The 25,333-nt window shown below is 42.8% G+C and overlaps 1 protein-coding gene across 1 annotated transcript in view; it reads left to right on the forward strand.

The window, feature by feature from the left end:
- Positions 1-25,333, forward strand: part of NID2 (nidogen 2) — a 62,374-nt gene that overhangs the window by 21,776 nt on the left and 15,265 nt on the right. The window contains exons 6-12 of the mRNA XM_032179380.2: positions 3,703-3,852; positions 4,283-4,528; positions 5,787-5,987; positions 7,657-7,887; positions 16,573-16,716; positions 17,405-17,533; positions 18,910-19,053. Of these exons, the coding sequence (XP_032035271.1) occupies positions 3,703-3,852; positions 4,283-4,528; positions 5,787-5,987; positions 7,657-7,887; positions 16,573-16,716; positions 17,405-17,533; positions 18,910-19,053 (1,245 nt within the window). The remainder of the gene's footprint in view (positions 1-3,702; positions 3,853-4,282; positions 4,529-5,786; positions 5,988-7,656; positions 7,888-16,572; positions 16,717-17,404; positions 17,534-18,909; positions 19,054-25,333) is intronic.

Below are 25,333 nucleotides of genomic sequence, written 5' to 3' on the forward strand. Positions count from 1 at the left end.
CTGGCTGCATCGCCCTGCCTCTTTTTACTTAGATAAAAGCTGTGACTCCACCTAGTTTAACTCTTCATATCTGTACTGTCTTTCCTCCATCTTCTCTCTCCTTGTTTCATAATTCAGCCTTAGAATAAGAATTGGGTTGCAGAATAAGGCTTCACAAAATAACTGAAATAAGATACAATCCGAGCCTGTTATTTCCTTAATTTGTGGGCAGAACAGCGTGTAGAGTTTGGATTGATTTTTATCTGAATATTCTGAAAATGGCTGCTTTTTTTTTTTTTTTTTTTTTTTTTTTTTTTTTTTTTTTTTTTTTTTTTTTTTTTTTTTTTTTTTTTTTTTTTTTTTTTTTTGAGATGGAGTCTCTCTCTGTTGCCCAGGCTGGAGTCAATGGCGCGATCTCGGCTCACTGCAAGCTCCGCCTCCCAGATTCACGCCATTCTCCTGCCTCAGCCTCCCGAGTAGCTGGGACTACAGGCGCCCACCACCACGCCTGGCTAATTTTTTGTATTTTTAGTAGAGACAGGGTTTCACCATGTTAACCAGGATGGTCTCAATCTCCTGACCTCGTGATCCACCTGCCTCGGCCTCCCAAAGTGCTGGGATTACAGGTGTGAGCCACTGTGCCCAGCCAAATGGCTGTTCTTTAGACCTGTAGCAGATTGCCTTTTTACTTGGTGTTCAGAAGTACATTAAGAAGAAATGCGACTTCTGGCAATGCAGGAGTGAGGAAGAGGTGCTCTACTTGTTTTAGAGATGAGTAAGCTGAAAGACACAGTTTGCACAGTTTCCACAAAGCCCCCGAGGGAGGGCTGAGGTTGAGTCCTAGAGCTTGGCGCTTTCTGCAGCCCCTCATTCCTTGAGCTCTGGGAGAAAGTCCTGATGGCCCTTAAGCTATGAGCACACTCGTGAGTGTGTGAGTCCCTCCAGTAGCTGCTTCCTTACATTTAGTTGTGAATTTCTGAGCTGGAGAAACCTGAGATTTTGACACATCCAAGTTACATTCATTTGTTTTTACTCCAAATGTTTTTTTCCCTTTCTTAAACTAATAGCGATACAGTTTTCTTCACAGCCATCTATTTTACCATGATCCATCCTGGGTTTTTTTTTTTCTGCCTTGAGTTTTATATCACTTTTCTGTTTAAGTTAAGCTTCTTCAAATAAAGTTGAGTCATGCCTAATTTTCTATTTTTATCAAACTGGAATTTCTTAGCCAAGTCATCAAGGCCCTATACTAAATCTTGAGTCATAACTTCGTTCCTACTGTGTTCTAATCAGATTTTCCACTTGAACCTACACTGTCTGTCCTGCCAACCCTCAGCTTGCGGCTTTCCCAAGGATCTGCAGGCAGCTCTCCAGTACCGTCCAAAAGTTAATGCCGCTGCTGCTACTCTCATTTCTTACCTGTGCTGTTTTTCAACATGCTGTAATATGCATCTAGATAATCTTCCCTGCTTGCTTCTACTATTAAACCCAGTTTATAAAGTATGACTCGAATTATACTTGAAGTCTGTGCTGATTAACCCCAGACACGTGATCATCCCTAATCTAGTGCTCATGATCTCCGTACTTGGGTCCCACTGAAGGGGTCGTGGAGAGTAGCAGTTAAGATTCTCAAGTTAGATGTCCTAGGTTCAGATCCCACCTTTGCCACTCACTGCCTGTGCGACTTCAGGTGCTTTAGTCTATTGTGCCTCAGCTTTATCTGCAAACGGGTTAAAAAATTGTCCCTGGCCAGAGTGGTGGCTCATACCTGTAATCCCAGCATTTTGGGAGGCCTAGGTGGGAAGATCACTTGAGCCCAGGAGTTCAAGACTGAGACTAGCCTGGGCAACGGGGGGAGACCCCTCCCCCCAACCCACCCTACCAAAAAATAAAGTAGGCAGGTGTGATGCACGCTTGTGGCTGCGGCTACTCAAAAGGCTGAAATAGGAGGATCACTTGAGCCTGGGAAGTCGAGCTTGCAGTGAGCCGAGATTGCACCACTGCTCTCCAGCTTGGGTGACAGAGCAAAACCCTGTCTCAACAACAACAGCAACAAGCTACCTAGGGTTGTTGTGCAAATTAAGAGTTGTTGGCTGGGCGGGGTGGCTCACCCCTGTAATTCCAACACTTTGGGAGGCCGAGGCGGGTGGATCACGAGGTCAGGAGATCAAGACCATCCTGGCTAACATGGTGAAACCCTGTCTCTACTAAAAAATACAAAAAATTAGCTGGGTGTGGTGGTGGGCACCTGTAGTCCCAGCTACTCGGGAGGCTGAGTCAGGAGAATGGCGTGAACCCTGGAGGTGAAGCTTGCAGTGAGCTGAGATCGTGCCACTGCACTCCAGCCTGGGTGACAGAGTGAGACTCCGTCTCAAAAAAAAAAAAAAAAAAAAGTTGTTAAACGTAAAGCTTGTATATATTAAGCTCTATTTAAGTGTTAACTTTGTTATATTTTTATTTGCTGATGGAGGTCTTTATCCTGGTGACATTGTTACCTATAATGCTATGTCTCATTAGTTCCTTTGCTTTCTGTTCTCCTTGGGAATACTGGGTAAAGATTGATCTTTGGATTTCTTCCTCCTCTCCTGTCTCCTCCTTTCCAGATGGACCTGGAACACAACTACCACTTGGCTTTTCCTAAGAGTAGGGTGGGTGTCCTCCTTCATGCCAGCATCAGTGTCTCACACTAGAATTCCATGCCATCCCTGCTCAACAGCATGCTCCCGGAGTCTCCAGCCAACTCCACCTCCTGGGGATGTGGAGGCAGAGGTGTGTGCAGCCACTTGGCTTCCTGGTGGCCATGCTTGGGATTGGCATATTCCCTAGTGCCCTGGAGAAAGCACCCTCCTGTCCATCCACAACCCCCGCCACACCCTACCTCCTTGGCTATTTCCTTTATGAACTATGGCATTTGCTCCAGTTTCCCCATTTCTTTGCAGCACAGATGGCCCTCTTCTTTTAATGGGCAGAATAAGTAGGAAATGGAAGAAACAGCTGCCAGAGCACTGAGGTTATCCTAGTCCTCCATAATTTCTTGGAAGATCTCTGAGTGGGGCCCAAGCTGTCTGCTATTGCGTGGAAATCATGCCTGTACCATACCCATCATAGTTAAACCCTGCCAAGGGCATAGGGCATTTTAATAGCTTGAGTCCCTGTTGCTTTGCCCTCCTCTGTCCCCTTCTCCCCATGCCCTTTCTTTGAGGTAGGTGTGTGTGTTAAGATCCTTCCCTCAAAACAATCTTGGTAGTGAGACCAGCTATTATCTTTTTTAAGTTCAGTGTTACCTAAAAGAAGGATGGTTAGACATAAGACATTTGTTAGCTTCTCTATTATGTCTTCCTCTCAGGATGTGTTTAGGTTGAACCATATAAAAGTGCTGATATTTAGCCCTTTTGACCCACAAAAATAGTGGTTTCATGAAGTTCAACCTAACATGTACTTACTGGTTTGCTTTCATTTGACTGCACTCAAACCCACGGGTGCAGCCTCATCTTAGTTCACCAACTCTGCAATGAGACCCGGCCGGGAGCAGTAAGCAATTCTTCTTGCCAGCAGACAAAGCAGGTTAATTCCCTTGGGTTGAATGTTATGCCAGTCTCTTAAACATCAAAAACTGTTTGCTATGATCTAAACTGCTTCTATGGAGCAGATGCTGTGTCCCTGATGCAGCAATGACATTGGAATCATTTAGTCCTTTTAAGGCAAGTTTGTTTTATTTTTCAGTCTTCACGTATAATGCTGCCAACAAGGAAACCTGTGAACACAACCACAGACAATGCTCCCGGCATGCCTTCTGCACGGACTATGCCACTGGCTTCTGCTGCCACTGCCAATCCAAGTTTTATGGAAATGGGAAGCACTGTCTGCCCGAAGGTAATTGACTGGGGCTGGGAACTCCTGTGTGTCTATTCCTGCTGCTTACCTGTCTCCAGCTACCACTGTGAGCTCTGCTTTATGGAACAAACATCTCCACTCCTTAAATCAGAGTGCTATCAACTTGCAGGTGCTCAATAAATGTTTGAGGAATCAACTGGTTTGGGCTGATTCCCAATTTGAGGATTATCCAGAAATGCTTCCTTCTGCCAGCTCATTAGAGCCAAAGTGTAGTGGAGAGAAGGACGAGGGGAGAAAACAGACTGGAGGCAGGACTGTTTCATAGATGGATAATTGGTTGGTTAGGAAATCATTAAAGCGACTTGCTAAAGAGTGAGTTTTGGAAGTTGTCAATGGAATAATTATACCTGTGTACACCCATCTCTAGCCAGCATGATGCCCAAGCCTAACTGGATTTGCTGTCTTTTAGGGGCACCTCACCGAGTGAATGGGAAAGTGAGTGGCCACCTCCACGTGGGCCATACACCCGTGCACTTCACTGACGTGGACCTGCATGCTTATATCGTGGGCAATGATGGCAGAGCCTACACGGCCATCAGCCACATCCCACAGCCAGCAGCCCAGGCCCTCCTCCCCCTCACACCAATTGGAGGCCTGTTTGGCTGGCTCTTTGCTTTAGAAAAACCTGGCTCTGAGAACGGCTTCAGCCTCGCAGGTGAGTAGGGCCTCTGAGAAGGCCGGTAGTCAGCGTTGCTTTGGCAGTGGTGCTCCTTGGGGTAGTGTCTTTAGGCCTTTACACAGTGACAGAGGAATCACTTGTTTAATATACTAGAGCCACATGTGTGTAGTTTTCTGGCCAGAGGTTGTTGGGAATGGTTTGACCTCACATCACTGATTTTTGAAAGGCAGTGATTTCGTCTAAATGTTCTCCCAGCTGTTCTGAGAAACAGGATGATTCCATTCAGAACATTCGTGTTCTCTTACCCCAATTTGTTGAAGCATATTTGTCAGGCTTTTTAAATTATGCACAGATCTGTCAAATGCAAAAATGGTACTTGGGGCACCTGGGGATGATTTTACTTCATGGGGAAGGGGTGCCCTTCTCCTCCCAGCTCCACAACCTCTAATAGTATAGGCCGGTGCACCCCAGACTTGAGCCTGCACACACATCACTTGGAGGTGTTGTCAAAATGTAAATTCTGGTTCAGCAGGCCTGGGGTGGGGTCCGTGATTTTGCTTTTCTACCAAGCTCCTAGGAGGTGAGGTACCAGTGTTGCTGGAAAGGCGACCCGTTGACAACAAGGGTTTAGAAGATACTTTTTGGATTCTCACCTTCCCACCTGAAAACTTGTTTCCTAGAGGTTTGATCTTTATTGCATGAAAAATAGTTTTGTGAGAAGTTCTTCCTCCATCTTTAACTGCAGAGCTCAGTAGCTGTTAATAGGTTGCCTTTAATCAAAATTTGAATAAAGCCCTTGGGTCAAAAGTAGATAAAATATGGCACACCTGGTTACATCTGTATTTCAGATAAACAATTCTCTAGTATCAGTATTACCCACATATTGCATGAGACATACTTATCTGAAATTCAAACAAAAAACCCTGAATGTCCTAGGTGGTAGTTTTTTGGGTTTTTTTTGTTTGTTTGTTTGTTAGGCTTATTTGTTTTTTTTTTTGTTAAGTCTAGCAACCTTAGAGAAAAGTCAAGGACGTTCCCAAGAGTATTTCTGACAGAATACAAGCTTGTTCAAAGAGAAGCTGGGTGAGGTAAGGCAGGATGAAACCATATTCTTCAATGGAAAAGTTTGGGAACTTATGGAATCAACAGCTGATAGTGCTTACTCTCAGATATCAAATAATCTCCTTAGGCACAGTCTCCAACAGCAGTAGAAATTGAGAGGGGGCAGTATGTACTGGTAACTGTTTAAGCAAGACCTTTTTTCATCCCTGTGCTGAATGTTTGTCATCTCCAGGTGCTGCCTTTACGCATGACATGGAAGTTACGTTCTACCCGGGAGAGGAGAGGGTTCATATCACTCAAACTGCTGAAGGACTTGACCCAGAAAACTATCTGAGCATTAAGACCAACATTCAAGGCCAGGTGCCTTACGTCCCAGCAAATTTCACAGCCCACATCTCACCCTACAAGGAGCTCTACCACTACTCGGACTCCAGTATGTATAACCAGTCTTCACATCTGTAAAATGGGGATTATGCCCATCTCACAAGATAGATACAAGGCTTAAATGACTTACACGGCATGTCCTTAGAACAGTGCGTGGAATATAAAATGAGCCCTATTATATTATTACTCTTATTGTTACCATGAAATACATCGTGTAAGTGAGCAGAATGGCTGCTATACATAAGAATATCTATATCCCTACCTAGTATTTTCAAATAATAAAATCAATAGCAACATTGTCCATGGGCTGGGTAGGGATGGTATAATTATATACAGTTTTTAACCATCCTACTTTCTGCAACATGGAAAAATAGTGATTATTGGAATTTATATTTATCCCAACCTTGTTTCAGCTGATGAGTTCAGGCTGCTTTAAAAAAAAAAAAAATCAGAAAGAGGCCAGGTGCAATGGCTCATGCCTGTAATCCCACCACTTTGGGAGGCCGAGGTGTGTGATCACCTGAGGTCAGGAGTTCGAGACCAGCCTGGCCAACATGGTGAAAACCTGTTTCTACTAAAAATAAAAAAATTAGCAGGGCGTGGTGGCACGCTCCTGTGATCCCAGCTACTTGGGTGGCTGGGGCAGGAGAATCATCTGAACCTGGGAAGTGGAGGTTGCGGTGAGCCGAGATTGCGCCATTGTACTCCAGCCTGGGCGACAGAGCAAGACTTCATCTCAAAAACAAAACCAAAAAACACAGATGCTATAATTTATTATAAAACTAATGCTAGATTTGGAGTCAAAAGGATAAGAACTTATATCCTGGATTTGCCATTTAATATCTGTAGGGAAAGGCCTCTTAATATCTGAGGATGTATTTTCTCATCTTTAGCATGGAACTAAAAATGCTTTTTCTATATTATGTGGTCAATGTGTGTGAAGCATGATGTGTTCTGTGAAAATACTTCCTGCGTGCAAGATGCTGCCTGCATCACAATTGCTGTTGTGCAGCACAGCAACCCGGATTGAGTTGTGCCTTTCCTCTGACCCCTGCTGCTCCTATGCTGAGAGCTGGCAGCCTGGCAGGAGATGTAGGGAAGACAAGGGGAAGCAGAGACCTGGGCTGTGAACAAAATGGTCAGTGTCCGGATCACTGACCTGAGCTTGACCCCTAGACTCAGATGGTGAGAGACAACCCTTTCCTTTCTCTGGAATCCTTCAGATTTACTGAAGTGCAAGGTGTTGGAAGTCGTCACTTCTGTGAAATGTAGAGGATGGATTGGTTTAAAATTTAGGGTGTAGAGTCAAACCAATGTGAGTTTCAGTTCCAGCCCTACCATGTAGCAGCATTGCATCTTAGGCTACTTAACCTTTGTGAGCCTCTGATCACATGATTTAGTGCCCACCTCACCGGGCTGTTGTGAGGAATAAATGAGGCAGTATGTATAGAGCACTGTTGGCATGGCTGGCACTTAGTAACACTTATTCTTTGTGTATAATAACATGGACAATTGTAGTGCCTTCTCCCTCTCAGCACTGTGACTTTGCATCCACTCAGGTTTTTGGGATTTCCTTGCAAATTTTTTCATATAAACTCAGGAAGTTCCCAAGGGAACACGCTCCAAGAATTAGATGAAAAACTCTGTAGAAAAATCTACCTCACATGAAAATCTCTGTATTTAATATTTTTTAAAAATTACCAATGTGTTTATTGCAGCTGTGACCTCTACAAGTTCCAGAGACTACTCTCTGACTTTTGGTGCAATCAACCAAACATGGTCCTACCGCATCCACCAGAACATCACTTACCAGGTGTGCAGGCACGCCCCCAGACGCCCGTCCTTCCCCACCACCCAGCAGCTGAACGTGGACCGGGTCTTTGCCTTGTATAATGATGAAGAAAGAGTGCTTAGATTTGCTGTGACCAATCAAATTGGCCCAGTCAAAGGTAAGGTTTCCTTTTTTGTTGTTGGGTAAAAATCACATCCTTTTAAGTAGAGTTAGAATGATTCACAGAGGTTACTAAGGGTTACCTAGTTGCCAGGCTGTGTTACATGCTAGGTATGAGGATGAATAGAGCAGATCCTTGCCCTTGAGTTGGAAACAGTGGCAGAAAAGAGTTTTAGGGCGGGGAACAGTGTCCCTGCCAAAGTCAGGAAATAGAGCATGGTATGTGAAGCTGGTTTACGGCAATACCCGACTGTGTGTGCCAGTCAGGAATATATCTGTGAACAAGGCAGACTGGAATTAGGAGGGAGAGCGATGCTGACAAGTATTTGTTATAAGTGTGGTAAGAGCAGGGCACTGTGAGTCTAGTTTGAAGATTCAGGAAAGATGTCCCCAAGAAAGTGACATTTTAGCTAAAACAGATGAGAATTTCATCCAAAACTAAGGTGGAGCAAAGAGCTAGTATCTGGAAAAACAACACATCATAGAACTTGATGTATAACCTCCCCCTCCATGATCCCCAGAATGTTATACTTAATGGTGAAAGACTGCATGCTTTTCCCTGAAGCTTAGGAACAAGACAAGGATGTCTGCTCTTGCCACTTTTATTCAATTCAGTACTAGAAGTTCCAGCCAGGGTGATTAGGCAAGAACACGAAATAAAAGCCATCTAAATTGGAAAAGGACAAAGTAAAATTAGTCTCAGATGACATTTTATGTAGAAAATCTCAGGAATTCACTAAAAAACTATTAGGACTAAAGAACAAGTTCTCAATGTTATAGGATATGCAAGATCAGTACACCAAATTGTATTTCTCTATAGTAGCAATGAGCAAACTGAAGATTAAGAAATTGTTTCAAAGAGAGATAAATTTTTAAAAAGAAGTGCAGTACTTGTACATTGCATCCCACAAAACATTTTTGGAAAAAAATTTAAGACCCAGTTAAACGGGAAGATGTTCCACATTCATGGACTGGAAGACTTAATACTGTTAAAATGTGAATACTTCCCAAATTGATCTATTAATTCAACATAATCCCTATCAGAATCTCAGCTGGCTCTTTGCAGAAATTGGCAAGCTGATTCTAGAATTTATATGGAAATTCAAAGAATACAGAATAGCCAAAACAATCTTGGAAAAGAAGCATAAAGTCAGACTCATATTTCTCAAACTTGAAATCTAGAGTAATCAAGACAGTGTGGTCCTGGCATAAGGAGACACGTAAAGATCAAAGGAACAGAAGTGGGAACCCAGAAATATTCTCATTAAAAGTCAATTGCTTTTTCAACAACAGTGCCAAAACAATTCAATGGAGAAAGAATAGTCTTTTAAACTATTGTTAACTATGGTGCTGGGACCACTGAGTGACCACATACGAAAGAATGAAGTTGGACCTTTTACCTCACAGCATATCCAACTCAAAATGGGCCAACAGACCTAAGTGTAAGAGTTAAAACTTTTAGAAGAAAACATACGGGTAAATTTTTGTGACTTTGAATTTGGTAATGGTTTCTTAGGTATGACACTAAAAGCACAAGCAACAGCAAAATAAACTGGGTGTCATCAAAATTTTAAAAGTTTGTGCTTCAGAGGACATTATTTAACAAAGTGAAAACACAACCCATAGAATGGGAGACAGTATTTTAAATCATGTATTTAATAAGAGATTTGTTCTAGAGTGTATGAAGTACTCTTACGACTCAATAAAACAAGCTAACTAAAAGATGGGCAAAGGATCTGCAATGACCTCTCTCCAAAAAGATATACAGATACCCAATGGGCATGTGTAAAGATCCTCAGCATCATTAGTCATCAGGGAAATGCAAATCCAAACCACAATGAGATACTACTTTACATCATGTGGTTGAGTATAATCAAAAAACGGGTAAAAACAAGTGTTGGCAAGAATGTGGAAAATTCGGAACCCTCATACATTGCTGGTGTGATTATAAAATGATGTGGCTACTGTGAAAAACAAAATAGTGGTTTCTCAAAGTGAAACACAAAGTTACCATTTAATGGAGCAATACTACTCCTCCCTATATACCCAAAAGAAATGAAAACATAGATCCCCACAAAAACTTATTCGTGTATATTCATAGTGGCATTATTCATAATAGCCAAAAGATGGAAGCAGCATACATGTCCATCAGTTGATGAATGGACACCAAAAAATATATTCATATACTGGAATATTATTCAACCATAAAAAGGAATGAAGTACGGATACATGCCACAACATGGATGAACTCTGAAAACCTTAAGTGAAGGTAGCCAGTGACAAAGGACAGCATACTGAATGGTTACAATTATGTGAAATATCCAAAATAGGCAAATCCACATACATAGAAAGCATATTCATGGTTGCCCAGGGCTAAGAGATAATGAGGGAATAGGGAGTTAATAGCTAAAGGGTACAGGGTTAATTTTGGGGATGATGAAAATGTTCTGAAATTGATTGTAGTGACGGTTGTATAACACTGAATATACTAAATTGTTTAATTATGTACTTTAAATTGATGAATTGTACGGTATGTGAATTACATCTCAACTGAAGGCCAGGCATGGTGGCTTATGCATGTAATCCCAGCACTTTGGGAGGCTGAGGTGGGTGGATCACCTGAGGTCAGGAGTTCAAGACCAGCCTGGCCAACATGGCACAACCCTGTCTCTACAAAATAAAACAAATATATACAAAAAAATTTAGCCAAGTGTGGTGGCGTGTGTCTGTAGTCCCAGCTACTCAGTAGGCTGAAACAGGAGAACTGATTGAACCCAGGAGGCGGAGGTTGCAGTGAGCCGAGATTGTGCCACTGCATTCCAGCATGTGCAACAGAGTGAGACTCTGTCTCAAAAAATAAAAATAAAAATAAATTGAAGCAAACAGTAGTAGAAACAAAACTCTAAAACCATTCTCATTAGGCACAGTGGCTTACACGTGTAATCCCAGCTACTCTGGAGGCTGAGGTGGGAGGGTCACCTGAGCCCAGGGGTTTGAGACTAGTGTTGGCCACATAACAAGACCCCATCTCAAAATAAGCAGTGGTTCTCAAATTTCAATGGCCATTAGCCTCACCTGTGAAGACTGATTTTAAAATGTTTTAGGCATATCATGTCACAGAAAGACATGCAGGAAACTTAAAAGCATGTTACTCTGTGAAAGCAGCTAGTCTGAAAAGGCTACATACAGAATCATTCTAACTGTGACATTCTGGAAAAGGTTACACTATAGAGACAGTAAAAAGATCAGTGGTTGCCAGTGGTTCAGGAGGAAGAAGGAGAAGGATGCATAGTTGGAACATGGGATTTTTAGGGCAGTGAAACTATTCTGTATGATACTGTAATGTTGGATATAGGCCATTATGCGTTTGTCAGTCTATAGAACTGTCCAACACCAAGAGTAAGACCTACTGCAGACTATGGGCATTAGTTAATAATGTGTCAATATTGATTGGGGATAACAAATGCACCACACTAATGCACAATGTTAATAATAGGGGAAACTGCACATTTTGGGTGGGGGGGATATGGGGGCTCTGTACTTTCTGCTCCATTTTTCTCTAAATGTAAAACCATCCTAAAAAGCAAGGTCTTGATTATTAAAAAATGTTTCAAGCAAGCCAGAGGGAACTCTACAGATCAGAAGTGGCTTTGTCAGATCAAGGGGACATTTTAATTCTGAAAACCAGGTCATGTTTTCCTCTAGAATGTAAGAGCCACACCAGGAGAAAAAAACCATCTTCCTCATTCAGCCACTGTGTTGAAACTGTTGAGCCCAGAGTTAGCTCCTCAGCGAGGTGAATCTGTAAGTGATACGTGGTTCTGTGCTTTGTTACTAGAGCTGAGGGCTCCTTAAGCCTCAGCAGGCTCAATGAAGAAGTGTTGCTTCAGCAATATGACAAGATTAAGGTACAAGGACTAGACGCTTTTCTAGGATGCGAAAGTGACTTGTAATGAGAATCCTGAGGTGGTTTGGTTGATTGGTTTTAAGAAACTTGGTTGGGAATGTAGGCATTGGGTGCCCAGAGATTGGATTGTAAGGTAGCAAATGAACACATGAAAATGTGAGTTGATTTTAGAGGACCATGTAAATTAGAAAGGGAAAGATTGCTGCAGTAGATTTCTCAAAGAGACATTTAAACCTACTGAGGAGAATGGTCTTTACCTTTAAATGTCCAGGTCAGCCCTGTGTTGGGTGTAGGCATCTGATCTGTAAAAGCAACTGTTCGTGAAATAATCTCCCAGGCTATGGAGTCCCCTTCAGATTCTGGAACCATTTAGGAAAAAGATGTGTCTCTGGGTATATTTTTCCTAGAGACATACCAAATGAAAGTAAGAAAGGATCAGAGAAAGCAAACTGGCAGGTACCAAGTTGCTTGTTTTCTTTAGAATTTTATGATTTTCCCTCCTACCCCAGTCAAATAATAATATCAAAGGATGGTTTACTTGGTGCCAAGTACTGTTCTACGTACCTTACATGAATTAACTCATTTAATCTCCACAATGACCACTACCCAATGGTGGGATGGGGGTGGGATTATTTGTTATCCCATTTTACAGATGATGAGACTGAGGTATGGAAATGAAATAACTTGCCTGGTCATAGTAAGTGGTGAGCTGGGACTCAAACTCGGGCACTGGCTCCAGTACGCACACCCTTACCCCTCATGGCTCTGCTGTTCCACACTGGCCTCATGACTGCCTCATAATTTAGACCAAACTTTGAAAGAGGCAATGTGTGTCTTTTAAACCCTTTGTGTTTGAACCATACTTCATCCGCCCACAGCAGTACTGTTCATTCTATCTGAATAGGAGGGAAAAAAAGAAAAACGACAAAAAAGAAACACCCAAAAGTTTTTTCTTTCCCCTCTTGCTACATAGCAGTATCTTCCTAAGAACTGCTCACTTTTTCCAGAGGGAACGATCATCTGGTTGGAATTCATGTGAAACAGCGCAGCTGTCCACACCTGACGTGGGTGTGGTGCGATTTCCCAGGGCGAGGATGCAGAACTGGGGTGTCTTTCCCAGTGAGTAATCGGAGCCTCTGTCCCTCGTTGACTTCTCAACCAGCAGTGCCACCCCCCACCAATTGTTTGAGCTTTAAGCTTTAAGTGTGAGTTAGCTGCTTGCTGTTGTTGTTGGTTGGTTGGTTGTTTTGTGGGCTCATAAAACACGATCCAAAAATGCTTCCTGTCCTTCCACTTCAAGGGTCCTTTTGGCGAGTTGAGGAGGCTCTGGGCAGAGGGCTATGCAGTGAAGCTGAAGGGACTGTTCCTTTAAGGAAAACCGCTCTTCCCCTTGATTAAATGAGTAAATTAGTTCCAGATCCTCTGTTGGAGAGTCAAGCAGTTTAAGAGGGTGAGGGTGAAATAGAAAATGTCTTAAGAAGGATACTGCTGTTCTTTACTTACTATAATAGGAGAAAAGCTTACAAGTCATAGAGAATGAATCGTGAAATGGTTTTAGAAATGTATTTTAAAAATGTTTTGGGAAGCCAAGTTCAGTGAATGGGGCCCCGTGCTCAGAAGAGCTCCATGCTTGGTTTAACGCTTTGCTTTGAACCATGCGCTCCACATTTTCATTTTGCACTGGGGATTGCAAATTATGGAACTAAACCTGTCAGTGACATACATTTTAAATCAGTATTGAGTAATTAGGGACACTTTCTTCTCAATTTTGGGTAGGATAATATGTCCTGTCCAAGTTTGCAAGTCAACTTTTGAGCTGAGTTTTTGTTTTTTTTCTTTTAATGCCTAGCAGGGTGGTAAGCTCTTGAGGTCCATGTGAACACACTAATCTTTGCTGGAATGTGCCATGGTGAAATTTTGATGCTGGAAAGTACTGAATAAGAAGGCTAAGCATTAGTATTTATAAATCAAAACATGTTGACGATTTACTTCCTGCTTTGGTGGGGTATGCCAGGCATTTTGTACAGAATCTTCCTAAAATGGAGAAAAAATGATGGGGGATGATCACGTTCTTGTCTTACATTGGGTCCTAATGGATGAGGACATGACCTTGTCCTTAGTTATAACCTATTGAGGACTGACTCAGGAACCTGGTCTAGGCTCAAGTTAACTCGGCAACCACAACCCCAGTGCGGTGCCTCCTTTCTGTCAGCTAAGAGATCCAGAGGAACGGACTCCCAAGGATGTCTGCATGCTTCAGGGAGCTAGGCTTATGCTGACATAGTTCATCAGGTTTAAAAAGTGCTGGAATTATTTATTGGTCCTTTGTTTTGGCAAAGATTCTGTTACTGTAGCCAACAACATTGTGGTGAACTGAAGATAAACCCATAGCCCTCCTTATTTTCGGCCAATAATATGGGAATCAATAATACGGGAATATTCCACTACAAGAACACACTGTAGTGTTTCTTATAAAGTGGGATGGAAAGAGTTGACCAGAAAACAAGGCTGTCTCAGCCAAGGCATCCCAGCTCACAGCAGGCTAAGAGAGGGCACTGGAAGAGCCGTAACATGGGCAGTAGGGCAGGCACTGGGGAGAATGCCAGACACCCTGAAGGACTTGGGAGTGAGTCCAGTCTATGAGGTCAGCTGCAGCAGTCAGCACTTGGGATCTAGATTAGGAGTCACTTTGGGCAAGTCTCCCCCCATAGCAGTGGGGTTGTGGTTGCCGAGTTAACTTGAGAGTATAGATCAGGTTCCTGAGTCAGCATCTGTTACAATGGAGAACAACAGGGTCATGTCCTCATTGAAGGCTCAGTATAAGACAAGAAGCTGATTCTCTCCTGTTGTTATTTCTCCATTTTAATAGAAGATTCTGTACAAAGTGGAGTGGGAGACATGGGTCAGAAAGAGTGAAATGATAGAGAATCCAGGAGGAGGTGGTAAAATGGGTGGTACTGCCAGTGTCTGCCTACAGATGCCATGATGCTGGTGTCTGTGGGCAGTGAGAACTGGCGAGCAGGATGGGACTCAAAGGATGCTAAGCTGGCTATCAAGACAGGGCTTCAGGCACAGAAGTATGAGGCAGAAGCCTGAGTTATTACAACTTAGATGGAGCCCCCTTCGTAGCAGAGATGGCTCAATGTAGAACCTGACAGGCTTAGCTGGGGCTCTGGAAATCTTTTGAGTCTAAGATTAGAGTTAATTCTAGGGGCTGAAATTGAGCTAGAACCTCAAATAATGATGAACAGTGGCCCCACTGAGAAGGCAGGAGTGCAGTCAGTAGAAACTGGTTAGACCTGCCAATGGGGAATTGCCTTTCAAATATGTTCTGTTGGGTTTTCTTAATTTTCTTTAGCAAGATTGGCAGATGTACATATTCCTATTTCCATTTTACATGGCAGACTCAGAAGTACACAGAAGTGCCAGAGTTGATAGATTCATTCTACCTGAGCATCTGACACTCCTTCCAATACCTCTGTGCCATTGGCTTAGACTAGAAAACTTCATGAAGTTCCTTCAGTGAGGGTTGCAGCAAAGCAGTGGAAAGCATGGGCTATGGAATCAGACTGCTAGACTTTTATTCTACCTCCATCCACCTCTTCTGACTGTGTAACCCTGGGCAGGTTATTTGGTCTCTCTGTGATGCAGCAGAAGTGGAAATAGTATTTTCCTCGCCATGTAGTTAGAAGGATGTGATCAGGCATCCTCCTATCTGTTTAGAACAGTGCCTCACACATAAATGCTCAATGAGCATTGACTATTATGTAGAAATAAATATATATTTTTTAAGACATGGTCCTGTTCTGTCACCTAGGCTGGAGTGCAGTGGCACAATCATGGCTCACTGCAAGCTTAAGCTCCTGGGCTCAAGTCATCCTCCCGCCTCACCCTCTGGAGTAGCTGGGACTACAAGCATGGGCCACCATGCTCAGCTAAATTTCTTTCTTTTCTTTCTCTTTTCTTTTCTTTCTTTTGTCTTTCTTTCTTTGAGATAAGGTCTTGGCATATTGCCCAGGCTAGTCTTGAACTCCTGGCTTCAAACTATCCTCCTACCTCAGCCTCCCAAAGTGCTGGGATTACAGGCATGAGCCACCATGCTCAACCAAAATAGATTTCTCTAGGGAACGTTTCAGTCGTTAAGTAATCGCTACCTAGTGAGTAGATGGATCCTTGGTAAGGCTACTCCTGAAGAGTAAATACTGGGAAAGTCAATCCTGTTTAGCCTTAGGAATCTTTAAAAAGCAAGATTTTTTAAATTAATTGGATTTACCCATAAAAATTGGGAATTTTAGTAAGAGATCAACAGATTTAGAACCAGGAAGTTGTAGTCTGAGTCTTTGCTGTGCCACTTCCTGACTTTGTGAGCTTGGGCAATTTTTCCCATGTCTCACTCGATTTCCTTATCTGTGAAAATTACACATAATGGGGACAACAACTCACCACATAGAATTATCCCAAGAATCACAGGAAATAATAGAGCAAAAGCACTTTTAAACAGATGTGTGGGGCATTTTTATTTTCTGGATGCAAACCTACTGAAAGCAAGTAAAGGTACTAGTTGTCTGTAGGGTAGGCAATAGGAAGCCATGCTGGAGTTTAAAACTGCAGTGCAGAAAATCCACCCTAGCTTCAGATATGGATAATTTAGTAAGGTCTCCAGATGTGTCACAAAACACAGACATGCAGTCAGTTCCGAGGACTCCTCTATCTCCATCTGTGACATTCTCTTACCAATAGCCAGATTGTGCTTTTATTTCCCCTCTACTCATGCAGAGGATTCAGACCCCACTCCGGTGAATCCTTGCTATGATGGGAGCCATACGTGTGACACAACAGCACGGTGCCATCCAGGGACAGGTGTAGATTACACCTGTGAGTGCGCATCTGGGTACCAGGGAGATGGACGGAACTGTGTGGGTAAGAGCCATGTTCTCGTGTCTCCTTCTTGTAGCCCTTGTTTTTCCTCTGCCTTCGCCAGCATTATGGCTGTAGAAGACAAGTATCTGTCACCTTTACAACCTCCATTGTCAATGATTTTAGCAGCTGTTAATCTGAATATAGTTATTTAAAAATTAAAGCATAGCTGTTTAGGATTGAAAAGATGGTTTGGAGTGGAGTGGATTTTGCACTGGGGCTGTGAAAAGAAAACATCTGTTGCTATTCCTGGATGTTTTAAGTTTTGTAATTTTGAGCTTGTAATAAGTAGTTCTTAGACTTACTAAAAAGTACATTTTCTGATTTTCTTTAAATTTTAGACAGACATTGTGTGTCTTATATCCCCAAAAGGCCACGGTAGAAATTTCTTGATATTGAAAAATATTGTTGGTTTTCTTCCAAGTATCCATTCTTTTTAAAACAGTTAAAGAATTCTTAGAATATTCACTTAAAAATTTATCTTCCTGTGGTGTTTACTGAATGGCATGAAATTTTTACTATTTCTGATTATCTGCAACATGCATTCATATCTGATTTTTAAAAATTCTACATCTGCCAACCATTTGTCCCATTGAAGCATCATACTGGTGAGAAAACATCGAGTTTTTAGACCCTCCACTTCTGGGACGCTTGAATTAAGCACAATTTTTCTCTTCTCATTTCTTCTTAGATGAAAATGAATGTGCAACTGGCTTTCATCGCTGTGGCCCCAACTCTGTATGTATCAACTTGCCTGGAAGCTACAGGTGTGAGTGCCGGAGTGGTTATGAATTTGCAGATGACCGGCATACTTGTGTCTGTGAGTTCCAAAATCATTTTCCTGTGTGGCCAAAATGGTGCTCTTTAATCTTGCTCTTTATCAATGTTTTGACTTCTGCTATTCAGAGGCTCTGCTATATGGTTTTCTTAAGAAGACAGTTTACATCAAAATAACCTAAAGCTGGCTGGATGTGGTGGCTCACGCCTGTAATCCCAGCGCTTTGGAAGGCTGAGGCAGGTGGATCGCTTGAGTTCAGAAGTTCGAGACCAGCCTGGGCAACATAGCAAAACCCCGTCTCTACAAACAATACAAAATATTAGCCAGGTGTGGTGGCACAAGTCTGTAGTCCCAGCTACTCAGGAGGCTGAGACAGGAGGATTGCTTGAGCGCAGGAGGCAGAGGTTGCAGTGAACTGACAGCATGCTAGTGCATTCCAGCCTAGGTAATAGAGTGAGACTCTGTCTCAAAAAAACAAACAAAAAAACCCAAAATCTCTCAAAGCTATGGCTCAGTTTCAGCCCTGTTTATTTTCACTGTTTTTCCCTAAATAGATATTTTTGTGTTGAGTTATTGAAGGATGCCCACCTCAGTTGGGATTTCTGGCCCAGTCATGTAACAAGATGATGAACCTCACTAGTAAACACCTCCAGCTCTTTAGATAGAGCCTAAAGTATTTTTCAAATTAGAAGAGATGGATTTATAATTCACTGATGCATGTCCTACTTGACTGGCTAAAGAGCTCCTTCTGTAACAAATTATCCCTTCTATATTTCCAAAAAATACTACAGACCTAAAAATGGATCAAAAGAACTATCCCAATTCATCCCATTGATAAAGATGGATGAGAGTAAAGAAAATGCACTCTTTAGCCAGGCGTGGTGGCTCATGCCTGTAATCCCAGCTACTCAGGAGGCTGAGGCAGGAGAATCATTTGAACCAGGGAGTTGGAGGTTGCAGTGAGCCGAGATTACGCCACTGTACTCCAGCCTGGCAAAAGAGTGACACTCCATCTCAAAAAACAAAAAACAAAAAAGAAAAAAGAAAATGCACTCTTTAATTCAGTGAGATAAGGGTAGAAGTGATAGGAGAAACTGCGTGTGTGTGTGTGTGTGTGTGTGTGTGTGTATAGCAATTGCTCTGGAGTGTTATAAACTTAATCGAGGACTGCTTAGGTGATGGGTTTTTGTGCTTAGTATTTTAACCACAAATTCATACCAGTACTTGAACTTTAATAGCATACAAACCATCTGGGAATCTTGTTAAAATCCAGATTCTGAATCACTGGACCTTGGGTAGGGTCTGAGAACCTGCATTCCCTGGTCTGTTGCTGTTGGTCTGTGGATCATGCCGTGAGGAGCGAGGCTCACCCTTTGCAGGCCTAAACTCTGGATGCCCTTGTCTTCTTCTCTTTTCAGTGATCACCCCACCTGCCAACCCCTGTGAGGACGGCAGTCATACCTGTGCTCCTGCTGGGCAGGCCCGGTGTGTTCACCATGGAGGCAGCATGTTCAGCTGTGCCTGCCTGCCTGGTTATGCTGGCGATGGGCACCAGTGCACTGGTGAGTAACTGCGGGTCAGCCTCAATGACTGGAAAGTTGCTTTGGATGCACATCCCCACATAGATGGAGCTCTCCTAGAAAAGACAAAGGACTTCCTTTGACTCTAACAGCCCTGTGGCTGCCAAAATAGTGAGAAAAAAGCATCCTTTGAGTTAGAAAGGGGAGCCAAGGGTGATTTCCTCTGGACTAGATGGGCGAGCGTATATGGCTTCCTTGGCAGAGACGTTCCTGTAGCACTCGGGAGCTTCTAACCTTGGTTCCTTGGAGCCAGCGCAGGCTGGAGGAATTTAGGGAAAGTTGCATACCTTCCTGTTAGGCGGTCTCCACCTTTCAATCTCTTTGGTTGATGGCTTAATTCAATACTTGTGGTTGTGCTCTTCTCCTGCTTTAAGTGATATTTTAAGCAATCTCTAAACACATGTATAATTTCTAATTTTTCTCCTCTTTCAAAAGAGAGAAGAACTCCACACATATAAAAAGACACACATATCAAAACTTTTCTCCCAGAAATCTATCTTTAAGACTTAATGCAGTATTTTATAAAAGCACCAAACCATTTGCAAGGCTAGCCATTGGAATTTAACTTAGAAAGAACGTGTGAGGTTGTTATTTAAAGGCTAGACATAACTCTCTGAGTATAAATGTCCATGAAACTAGGATTAGGAGTACTTTAAAATAGAAATCATTCAATAAATCTTAAATCACAAAAGGTTTTCCAAACATACCCTGTGGTATGTGATCAGATTGAAACTCAGTTTCATGTGAGTCACACACACACAGTTAGGGTAAAACGACACACTGGGGATGAGAGAATGGTGGGAAAAGTGTTTGGAATGGGAAAGGGCCTGCTGGGGAACATGAACCTTAAAAGGCAGACTTTCCCCTGCTCCTGGTGTTGCTGTCTGCATCTGCCTCCATCCGCCCAGGCCCACTGAGCTGATGTGCTAAGAACAGCTTTGCAATTCCTGGGAGCTTTATACCAGATCCAAATAGCACAGGCCTCCCTCCTCCTCACCAGATGTTTGATTCTCATCCTTCTCCCATTCCTTTTTCCTTTTGGTTTTCAGCAGGATGGGCCGAGTGGACAGCAGGCTGAGGCCATGTGTCACTGATAGAACAAAGGTCACTGTGACAGCAGCTCAGCCCTCCACTTCTCTCTGGATGGGGCAGGCACACATGGTGATTTCTGAGCCTCATTCTTACTCTTTCCACTTGTGCTGTACAGAAGCTCTGCTGCATGGTTTTCTTGAACAATTTATGCTGAACTAACCCAAAGCTGTGGCTCAGTTCAGCCCCCCCCCCCCCTTTTTTTTTTTTCCCTAAATAGATATTTTTGGTGGTGGTATTGAAAGTTGAGACTATGGCCTGAATATTTGTCTTCTTCAAAACTCATGTTGAAACTTACATTCCACTGTGGCAGTATTGAGAGGTAGGGCCTTTAAAAGGTGATTGGATCATGAGAGCTCTGCCCCTATCAATGGATTAATGGGTTATCTTGGGAAGGGAACTAGAGGCTTGATAAGAAGAGGGACTTGCCTAAAATAACATGTTAGCCCACTCAGCCCCCTCACCATGTGATGTCCTGCACCACCTCAGGCTTCTACTGAGAGTCCCCACCAGCAGGAAGGCCGTCACCAGATTTTGCCCCTTGACCTTAGACTTCTCAGCCTTTAGAACTATAAGAAATAAATTCCTTTCCTTTAGAAATTACTCAGTTTGATATTCTATTATAAACAACAGGAAATTGACTAATACAGATGGTAACCCTCAGTTGGGATTCCTGTGTGTCTTGGTATTAGGCCCAGTAATGTAAGAAGACTATGGACCTCTTGAATAAACACCCCTAGCTCTAGATAAAGAGTATTTCCCAATTAGAATGAGGTAGATTTGTAATTCAGAGATGTTTGTCCCAGTTAACCAGCCAGGAGCTCCATCTGTCATAGATACACTGGTGAGAAAACATTGAGTATATCTATAATAGATACACCCTCTACAGGTATGGAGTTCAGGGTGAGGTGCCAAAGCCTGACAGTGGGAATGATGCTTTTCCTTCTTGTGGAACACATCATTTGTTTGGGTTTAACCCTAGTACCAGCTCTAAGAAATGTGAATCCACTGAGAAAAATCTTGTCTGTAGAATTTATTTAAACATCTGGCTGCTCAGTTCAGCAGAGATGGTGCTTTTAAAATATTTAGTTCCTTAGCTCTCTGGTTTAAAGCAAAGACATTGAAATTAATGTCTAGATATGATGAGTGTTAATCAGAATATTAATTTAGATTTGATGCTGCATGCTTTGATCACTTCTAGAATGATTCTCTCCCTCCTTTTTTCTTCTACTTGTCCTGCAAGACTTTGGTTACCTTCTGGGGTCATGTTAGGGCTCTGAAATTGACTACTTTTCCACATTGGGAATTTAAGTATTGTCATTTTTTAATTTGCCCTCTCTATTTTTGTCATTTTCAATTGTCCCTGTTTTATTTCTGGTTCTCTGCTTTTAGCATTCTTTCCAAAGCCTACAAACTAAAAATATGCCAAACCCATCAGGTGCTTCCTGCAGATATTGGTTATCTATTGCTGTATAATAAATTACTCTAAAATGTAGCAGCTTCAAGCAATAGACATTTAATATCAGTGGTCCAGGGACCTGGGAATGGCTCAGCTGGGTCCCGTGCTTTAGGATCTCTCAAAAGGCCACAGTCAAAGTGTCTGGTGGGTCTGTGGTCTCATCTGAAGGCTTAACTGGGGAAAGATCCACTCGTGGTTATGGGCGGGATTCAGTTCTTTGAGGACCGTTGGATTGAAAGCCTTGGTTCCTTGCTGGTTGTTGGCTGCCTTCAGTTTCTTGCCACTTGGGCCTCTCTAACACTACAGCTTACTTTATTAATGCCAGAGAAAGTCTGCTAGCAAGATGGAAGTCATAATCACAAAAATGACATCCCTTCAATATTGCTTTATTAATTAAAAAGCAAGTTACTGAAAGGGCGGGGATTACACAAGACCATGAATACCACTAGGTAGGGATTGTTGGGGGCCATCTTAGAGGCTGCCTACCACAGCCACTTACCATGTAGTTGTCTTCTAAACTTTCAGATTGTGGAGTAGTAGAGAATGAATGGTCATTTTCCTAAAGACCCATGTATAAATCAGGCTAGGCTAATCATGAAAGTAACTTGAAGAATAAATATAGAAATACATGTGTATGTGTGCATATTTAAAGGCATTCCATAGTGTACATCTGTCTCAGTGACCACAGAATAGAGGCTCTATTTTGTGGAAGCTATGCATTATTAAAGCACATGCTATTTTACTCCATCAAACTAACAATAAGGGGGTGTGGGAGTTTTTCTCCAGCCACAGTTTGTTAAAAACCCAGCTCCCTGGAGAGGCTGCACTTGGATTTGGGTTCTCAGTCTGGTCTGAGTCACTAGCCAGGAGGCTTTTATCCAAGTAGAGTTAAATCCTCTGCAGCTTCCCTCAATCTGGAGTGATTTCAAACTTGTGTCGGTGTGAGCTGGATATTTCTCAGACATGTTTGTCCTTTTGGATTGTTGTGACTTGGTCAGGTGCAAAAGCAGATTGTCTTGAGTTGGGACCTTCCCAGGAGGAGCAAGTGTGAGTGGAAGAAGCTGGGTTACAGATGGCCCATCACCCAGAGCCATCATTACTCAGGGGCCTGAGGGTAGATACTGACATTATTCTTTCTTGGGTTTCCTGGTGTCTTTTCTTTTCTTTTCTTATTTTTTTAAATTTTTATTTATTTATTTATTTATTTAGGCAGGGTCTTACTTTATCACCCAGGCTGGAGGGCAATGGTGTGATTACAGCTCACTGCAGCCTCAACCTTCCAGGCTCAAATGATCCTCCCACCTCAGCCCCCCAAGTAGCATGCCCAGCTAATTTTGGTATCTCTTGTAGAGATGGGGTTTCATCATGTTGCCCAGGCTGGTCTCAAACTCCGTCTACCCCCCTCAGCCTCCCAAAGTGCTGGGATTACAGGCATCAGCCACTACACCTGGCCTAGCTTCTCTCTTCTTTGATAACGAAAGCATAATCTCCATTATGTGCCTGGCCAGGTTTCCTGTTCCAAGAATGTAAGTAGATGTTGGGTATGGTATGGTAAAATCAGTGTGTTTATAGGAGAAGGCAAGGATGAAGCTTGAAAGGAAGTAGTTTATTACACTCACAGGGCTGGAGTGGGTTCACCACATGCCACACAGGGATGCAATCAGCAGGGTGCCCAACTGAACAGATTACGGAGTAGAGAGAGAGTGGGACCTGTGGGCTGAATCCTTTATTGGGATCTGGGATGGGTTTGAGGTTAATTGATGCCAGGAAATTTCGCTGGGCTCAAAGGCAAGCGGGCAGTGGTGAAGGGGTGGGAGCCTGGGGGAACTCGAGGCCAGGGGTTAGGTTTATCATCCAGCAGTTCCTGCTGGTTTTGCTCAGTACTGGGGCAGTGAGAAGGATGTTGAAGCACGAAAGCATGAACTTGAAGGATTTTTAACACATTTTCCAAACAGGTTCTTTACCAGCTTAATAGATGATAGAGTGGAGGATTGCACTGAGATTAAGCTACCTCTCATTACCTGAGTGATAAAGGGGCTCTACGACTTCCTGACCGTTTTTGTCTTTATAGCAGTCCCTACAGACCCCTGCTAGTAATGACGAAGCATAAGCAGTGGCCTCCTTCTCCAATGGTACAATAAAGTTCCTCCCTTGCCAGGGGGCTGAAAGTCGTTCCATGTTTTCTCTCTTGACATCTGATGTCCTGTGCATGCCCAGGCCCCGGAGGAACTGGCAGGACTCTAGTCTCTATCATGGTGTGAGAGGCCCTCCAAGGAGGAGTCAGGACTGCAATTCAGGGAGTCTCAATCTTTGGGGCAGGAATTTCTCACTTGTGATATCTTCAGTCTCTTTGGGGACTTTCTCCTCCTTGTTGGTCATTTCTTATAGTTTCTGTCTACCCAAAACTTTAGTATCTTTGATGATGCCAACAGTATCTGTGGGGAGGAAGGCTGGTCTTTCAGATTGAGTCAGAATTCTTAGGCTGAAGGTTCTGAGCACATCAGTGATTTATTTGGTAGCTCTGGGGAATCCCCTCTCTCTTTAGTTCAAAAATAACAATAAGAAACTGCTCTATGGGCTCCAGAAATAGGCCCTGTGTCTCAGGAATTCCTGCTTCCTGTCATTGCTTGGGGTTCCTGTTACCATTAGAAGTACTTTTAGCATGCGTATTGTGAATAGCTTTAATTTCCTGCATTTGGCTGGATGTTAATTTTTACAGCTTTAGTTTTACAGCCACTTTTACAGCCTCTTCCAGGTCCAAGGTATTGGATGGTCACCAGTTTTGCCCAGCTAGGCATTTGAGTTGTCCTGTTGAAGAGGCAGAGCCAAGCTCAAGGATAATTATGACAACATTGGTTGATTTCAGGGTAACTGAGGAGCCAACCTGGTTTGTTTCTACCCTTGCAGATGAATTGATATCTGCTTTCTTGCCTTTGTAGGTGAAATGATGGTATCCAGGGAGGCCCACCACTCACCTGGGACTCTGTGGGTTGCATTGAGTATTCAGAATTTTGGGGGGAGGACTCCAAGGAACTGATATATGCTGACTAAACTCCCCAGAGACAGAAGATAAGCAGAATGCTTACTTTCTAATTATAACATTAGAGATTCCTCTCCAGTGAACAGAACACCTACACTTAATGCCCAGTGTGTGTACTTAATGGTACTCGAGAAAGCACATTAGTTATTAAAGGATGACCCAGTGACAGTGTGGTCTGGACAAAGGGTGGTGCAGGTAACTCTAGAAGAGGTTCCATGTGGGTCATGGGAGCCTGGTTGAGGAGCTAGCCCTGTTCCCAACCCATTCACATCAAATTTAGAGCTTCAAATATCTGTCTTCCCATGCCGATGTGTGTCTACCATGGGCTGAACCATATTGATGCAACACATTCTCATTTTCTAGGTTTCACACTGATCACACCATCCCACATTTTGGATTTTTTTTTTTCTATTCACACATTTTAAAGAAATTTTTGGTTATTACTATGGATGGAACTACTGCTTTGTTTTATTTTCAGCCAAGCCTTAATCGGACCTACATCCTTCGTTTATCCTCCTTTTACTCTGAAAGACTTCCTGTCTCTTAAGGTAGCTTATCTTGTCCCTTGGGCATAGTTTTAACCATTCAATTCTCAGAGCTGCTTTTTTTCCGCCGGGGATGGGAGGGGTGGGTGACTTGCTATTGTCGGCATATGCGGATTTCATTAAATAAAA

Source organism: Hylobates moloch, unplaced genomic scaffold (genome assembly GCF_009828535.3).
Source record: "Hylobates moloch isolate HMO894 unplaced genomic scaffold, HMol_V3 SCAFFOLD_16, whole genome shotgun sequence".
Lineage (NCBI taxonomy): Eukaryota > Metazoa > Chordata > Mammalia > Primates > Hylobatidae > Hylobates > Hylobates moloch.